Consider the following 6,660-nt stretch of genomic DNA (forward strand, 5'->3'; position numbering starts at 1 on the left):
TGCCTGAGTGCTTTGGGGACAGGCCACCCACCAACCAACCACTCTAAACCTTTGTCATGAAAAGGAAGAGAGTTAACACCGAAGGGTACTTGGCAAAATAGGGCGAGCCAGAGAGGTGACTGAGTGCTTAGGGGTATACAGAACCTGAATGGAAGGGAGCTGGGCAGACACGGAGTAGTCAGAGTTGCTTGTACCGGCTTCCCATAGGCGCTGTCCATCACAGCCAGCTCGGCGGCTGCTGGCTAGCGCGGGCTGCGGGGACCTAGCGGAGAGGGAGGCGCAGGCAACATGAAGCCGCACAAAGAGCCTCCTCAGCGCTCTTGTCTGCCTGCCGACTTCTGTAGCTCTTACTCCAGACGAGGCAGAGTGAAGGAGGCAGGCAGTAATAGGGTGGCCGTCCCCCAGCTTCGCCATCTCTCGGCCCGTTTCGTTTTGTCAAGTCAGCCTTTCGTCAGTCTGTCGCCCTCTCTTTAGCCACGGAGCACCCACCCTAAGCCGGACAGTGAGATGGAGGCTGCAAACTGCAAACAAGGCGTGTAGTCTTGGACCCCGGAGCAGAAGTCCTCTGGCTCCCAGGGTCCCTGCTTCCTGCCACTCTCAACTCCTTTATCCACAGCCCCCTTGCTCCACGCTGCCCTCTGAAACCTCTTCGGACCCTGGGACTGCTCCGTTCTGCCTTCACCGGGCTGTGCCCGTGCGGCACATACTCCCAGGGGGAAGTGACACAAAGAAAGAGGAGGGGGACCGAAGGAGGGAATCCCGCTTACATCACTGCTCATTAGCATATGTGACCTCATCAGGAGGCGGGGCAATTTCTCCAGGTGTCTGGGTTGGGATGGGGGGGGGGCGGGGGGGGGGGACAGTATTTAAAGGGAAAAGCTGACAGTGCTGCTGAGTGAGGAACCGGTGCTGTGAGCCGCTGGGCTACACTCGCACATGCACGCCGATGCACACGGACCTTGACAGCAACATGGACACGGATACGGAGACCACGGCACTTTGTCCTTCCAGCAGCCGCCAGGCCTCCCCACCAGGGACACCCACACCAGGTGAGGGCTAACCGGAGTAGGATGTGGCCGAAGCCATGGGTGGGGGAGCTGAAGCGTTGTGGGAAGGTCGGTGCCAGGGCTCACTGTGAAGGGAAGAGCAGACGCAGCCTAGGAGATCCCTGCACTTTGGAGGTCTGGACAGCCAAGGGGGAGGGGGAAAGCTGCCCAGGTGCCCCTCCCCCAACACGCTCCGGGCTTTGCTAGAGAAACTGGGTACTTGGCCCCTAGGTTAACCTCATCCCTGGTAAGCAGAGCCGGCCAGGAGGGAAGGGGGAAGGAAAGCGGCAGCCCACAAACCCAGGAATCACCCGCTGAGGGGGCTTCCCTAAGGACCTGTTGTAAGGGTTTCTTCCAGCTCCATCTTTGGCTGCCTGCCAAATATTGATCCTGTGCTATTTATAGCCTCGCTCCATCCCCCTTTGTTGTGTCTGTTGTTGTTCCTCTAGTCACCCCAACCCTCGAATTGTCATCCTCCCCACATACACACTCTCTCCATCGCTGCCTCCCCACGAACACAATATTCTCTCCCACTCACCGGGACAAGGCAAAAATCCAGGAGGATTCTCTCTCACACACAAATATGCACTGGGGGTGGGGGGCTCACCTACCTACGGGGACACAGGAAACAGCACACTCCCCTTCTCCGGCTCCCAGCACTCCCCCTCTCCCCCCCCCACCCCACCCCCCCGGCCCCCAGCCCTAGGAACAAGGCTCCAGGAAAGTTTCTGATTCTGCCAACACCTGCCAGCAGCTCTCAGTTTGAGAACTGAGAGGCAGGAAACAATAAGCCCGTTAGTGGAGAGGTAGATCGCTTCCCAACCCACCTGGCCCTGGGGCCTGGTCTAGGGGTGTGCCTGGGGCAGTGTGAGGTGTGAGTGGTGTGTAACGCTGTGGACAACACAAGTGCCTCCTCTACCTGGCACATGTTTGGAACAGGTTGTGGCCAGGACCTACAAGGAGGAAACCATTATGCTAGCTCCTTGGGAGCTCATCACTTTGGGTTTCTGGGTAATTCCAGTACAAGAGGCTGGACTAACAATGACACTTCGTTCTTTTGGGATCATGGTCTTTATCTGCTCTGAAGAAGCAGCCTAAATTAAGCCCTCAGCAGGCTAGACATACCTCACCCACAGCTTCCTTTTCTCTCCCTCTCTAGAAGCAGACCCCACACTTCTGAAACAGAAGCCAGAGAAACTGTTGGCAGAGTTGGACCGGAGTGGGCCACCTCCTGTCCCTGGGGCCCCCAGACGAAGAGGGAGTATGCCTGTACCCTACAAACACCAGCTGCGGCGGGGCCAAGCTGTCGATGAACTTGACTGGCCACCTCAGGCCTCATCCTCTGGCTCCTCTGACTCTGTGGGCTCAGGGGATGCAGCCCCCACCCAAAAGGATGGTGTCTTTAAGGTCATGCTCGTGGGGGAGAGTGGCGTAGGCAAGAGCACCCTAGCCGCAACTTTTGGAGGTCTCCAGGGAGACGGTGCTCATGAGATGGAGAACTCAGGTATTTGGGAGGGGGCACCCTGTAGGGATGAAAGTGTTTCTGGTGTGAACAGACACTGGAGGACAGAAGCTAAGAGAAATTTCCCCAATGTTTTCTGTGGCAGTATCCCCAGAGGGGGATTCCCTGCTGCTGGGAGCCAAGGTGTTCCTGGTTACCAAGTCTCACAAGTGTTGGGGAACCTCCTCACAGGCTTTGTTCTCTCTTTCTCAACAGAGGATACTTATGAGAGACGGATCATAGTGGACAGAGAAGAAGTGACTTTAATTGTTTATGACATCTGGGAGCAGGTGAGGATGGAGATGTGGCCATGAGCAGTGGAACTGCAGGGACTTGGGAAGGGCAGGCTGGCTGAAGCTGCTGACATTGTCGGTCTTGGCTCCAACGTGGGCTAGAGCATGACTTTGCATTGTAGCATCTGGAGGAGCAAAGGCCCACCTTGGTGTGCCTATCACGGCTCGTGGCTGTGATATCCACCGTTTTTCAGGACCTTCTGGCTCAGACAAAAGTTAGAATCTGAATTCTAGAATCTCTTGAGCTTCAAGTCAGGGTAAAGACACCGGCACTGACCCATAGGTAAACACTTCAACCTGACAGTCTGATGTGACAGGAAGAAAGGACTCCACAGGATCGGCAAAGGGAGGAGAATTCCAGGCTTCTGAATACTTGAACACAATGTTACTATGTAGAAAGAAGAGACAAAGTGCTGTTACTTTTAACATTTTTAGCTCTTTATTTTGGGGAACAGGGTCTCACAGTGTGGCCCACAGTGGCCTGGAATGCACAACTCCCTTCTTGTCCCAGCCTGCTGTTGAGGGATTACATGTTTACAACATGCCAGGAATCCATCTCGGGCCTTGGTGCATAGTACAAGCATTCTACCAATGCTACATCCCAAGCCTTTACATCTTCCTCAACAACATTCTTTTCTACATCAGGAGCTTAAGCCTAAGAACGTAGACGGTTAACCTATTCTGAGATCCCATTTCCCCAGCTCTCCCACGTGGGGCTCACATCACTTTAACTTCTCCATCCTCCACAAGGCCCCTGGGTTTCGGAATTCTGCCATTAACTAGCTCCCAGTTCTAAGCAAGGGGGGGCCTCTCTCACATCCGGGTTCCTCCTGGTTGAGATGCAGGTTCCAGTGTCTATGCCTCCAGCTCTAGCATGTTGTGGCTCTCTGCTCATCTGCAGGGCGATGCCGGAGGATGGCTGCAGGACCACTGCCTTCAGACGGGGGATGCCTTTCTCATCGTCTTCTCGGTCACAGATCGACGAAGCTTCTCCAAAGTTCCTGAAACCCTTCTTCGGCTCCGGGCTGGAAGGCCCCACCATGACCTACCTGTCATCCTTGTTGGAAACAAGAGTGACCTGGCCCGCTCCAGGGAGGTCTCACTAGAGGGTGTGTATCCTGAACCCATTCTGTAATCGAAATCTCAAGAGATGATTTTCCAGGTCATTCTTCTCCTGGAGGCCTCTTACCCCTTCTGGTGCACTCTTACATTTAGTCCCTGGGTCATGGAGGAACCCCACTACCCAGCTCCTGGGGTCCTTCACTAGCCCTCACTGATCCCCCACACACAGGCACCTCGCCCTCCCTTTAGCACCTCGGTAATAGGGTCCCAACCCCGTTCTGAGTTGGGATTCAGTGGTCCCATCCCCATCACCCGCCCTAGCCACGGGCAGAGCCCTAGCCATCAGGGCGCCTGAGCTGTTGCTTCCTTCCTGCAGAGGGTCGCCACCTGGCCGGGACGCTGAGCTGCAAGCACATCGAGACGTCGGCCGCCCTGCATCACAACACTCGGGAGCTCTTCGAGGGCGCCGTGCGCCAGATCAGGCTGCGGCGCCGGGGCCAGCGAGCCGAGCCTGGCAGCCCCGACGGCCCCGCGCCGCCCACGCGCCGCGAGAGCCTCACCAAGAAGGCTAAGCGCTTCCTCGCCAACCTGGTGCCGCGCAACGCCAAGTTCTTCAAGCAGCGCTCCAGGTCGTGTCACGACCTTTCCGTGCTCTGAGCCACGGTCGCCATGGCCACTGCAGTCGCCATGGTCACCGTGCCCTCTGCTCGCCCCCTCACCCTACTCCTGTCGGTCTAGGAAACCAAATATTCCCAGGATGCCCTGGTGTGAGCGGGAGGCGGGGCCGGGTGGCTGGTCTGTCCACCGCCTCCACGCCTGGTCTGAACTGCTGACCACCCACAGCGCCTCACGACCTGCGAGTCAGGGAAGAAATCCGTGCTGCAAGGTATTTTTTATTATTGTTGTTATTATTATTAACTCACAAGAGGCCACCTCTCCTGGCAAGAGACTCCAAAAACTAGAACTGGAAAAGTGCTTTTGTAGCCTCCTGGATGGAGTTGACCTCCTTGGTACTCTGAACATGCCTTACCTTTAAGCAAGTTTTAAAGGTAAAAACCCAGAGATGACTCTTCCAGAGATGACTGAAAATGTTCTCTTATCCGCCACCCAGGTCCACTTTGCCCTTAAGAAGTTCTTAAAGGAAAGGGCCTGGAAGTTGTTCTTGAGATCGGACTCTGATTTACCCTTCTGCTATGGCACGTCCCCTCCCTTTAAGGTTACTGAAGTTTAAGGTGTAGGCAGACTCTTGCCTTTAGGTGCCCTAAAGTAGAGCTGAGTGCTGGCAACCCCTTTGGCCAGGGCCTAGGAGGCACCAGCAAGGAATCCCCCTTTCTCCTTTCCAATAAAATTTTTTTTCTATTGCATTGTGTTCATCTTGGCTTTCTGTTCTGGAAGTTCCCAGAAAAGGAGACGTGAGGGGATGCTTCTGTGACAGGCAGGAAAACTGGGAGGCCTGAGAAGCCAGGACTGGACATCTTTAGGAAAGGTAGTAGGGAGCTGACCTGGTCCTGGGGCAGGCCCTCCACAACGAGACAACAGGTCTGGAGAGAAACCGTGATACCAGAGTCCCAGGCTCCGGCTCTGGCTCCTAACTTCTTATCCTACCCCACCTTACAGGGGGCAGCTGCAGAGGCGACCTTTAGCTCCAGAGTCACCCAGTTTTGACTTGGGTTGGTTCAAGGTAGAGACTACGCCCCCTAGAGATGCCCACTAGCTGGGGCATGCTAGGGTGGGCTTGTGCCTTCCCTGGCAGGGCCCGCCGCGCCAGCTGTCACCTGCAGAGCCCGTGTGAGAACTGAAGCTGTCACTGCCTCCCCTGGGGACACCCACGCCTGCTGCCGCCTGAGCCATGAGTTTGAACAAAGAGAGCAGAGGCAGCAGCTCCCCTCACCTCTAGACATTTAGTGCAGCTACCTGAATGCTGGCGAGCCAAGCCTCCAACCCACCACACGCAGCGTCCTAGAACCTGGTAACCTGGTAGAGAGAGATGAGGTGCTTCCTAAGTCCTTGTAACTAGGGAGCAAGGCACCAGCGGAGGATGAGATGAGAATACAAATGATGGAGTTATCCTTAGGACTAGATTGAACTGTGTTTGTTAATTCCTTAAAGACCTTAGAAGGAGTTGCTCTCGGTTTTACAGTGGAGGAAACCGTTTCAGCAGCTTGCCTGCAGTTACCCAGTAAAGAGCGGGACAGGGACTCTACCTCTAGCTTTAAATTTATTTTCATTTTATGTCCATTGGTGCTTTGCCTGCATGTGTGTCTGTGTGACAGTGTCGGATCTCCTGGAACTGCAGTTACAGACAGGCGTGAGCTGCCATGTGGGTGCTGGGAATTGAACCCTGATCCTCTGGAAGAGAAGCCAGTGCTTTTAACCTCTGAGCCACCTCTCCAGTCCCTTGGTTCTAGCTTTAAATCTGCAGTTCAGCACAGATGGGGGAGGAGTACAGAAGAGAAGATGCAGGGACACAATGGGCGGAGCCATGTGGTGGCCGCGGTGAAAGTCGGGGTGTCACCTGGCTATGACAATAGTGCAGGAAGAAGGCCTGGCGCTCTGGAGCCCACAAACAGAGGAAGTTCAGATTTTAAAATGCAGGAAAACACACAGGGCCAATAAGGGACCAGATGGTTGTGCATTTGGGTTGAAACCTCGGGGACATGAAGAGGAGGGTAAGAGATGAGCACGGAAAAGATTTGGAGCCCGACCACAAAGGACCTTAAATGTCAGCTAAGGAGTTTGTGCCTAATGGCAGGAAGTG

At 55.1% G+C, this 6,660-nt stretch overlaps 1 protein-coding gene across 1 annotated transcript; it reads left to right on the top strand.

Annotated features, from left to right (window-relative positions):
* The first annotated feature begins 349 nt into the window (after positions 1–349).
* Rem2 (RRAD and GEM like GTPase 2) lies at positions 350–5,264 on the top strand. Its single transcript, XM_006988484.3, has 5 exons — positions 350–1,049; positions 2,206–2,550; positions 2,764–2,837; positions 3,742–3,949; positions 4,279–5,264. The coding sequence occupies exons 1-5, from the start codon at positions 947–949 to the stop codon at positions 4,557–4,559; spliced, it is 1,011 nt and encodes a 336-aa protein (XP_006988546.2). The 5' UTR covers positions 350–946; the 3' UTR covers positions 4,560–5,264.
* Positions 5,265–6,660: the final 1,396 nt, after the last annotated feature.

The sequence above is a fragment of the Peromyscus maniculatus genome, chromosome 9 (assembly GCF_049852395.1).
Source record: "Peromyscus maniculatus bairdii isolate BWxNUB_F1_BW_parent chromosome 9, HU_Pman_BW_mat_3.1, whole genome shotgun sequence".
NCBI lineage: Eukaryota > Metazoa > Chordata > Mammalia > Rodentia > Cricetidae > Peromyscus > Peromyscus maniculatus.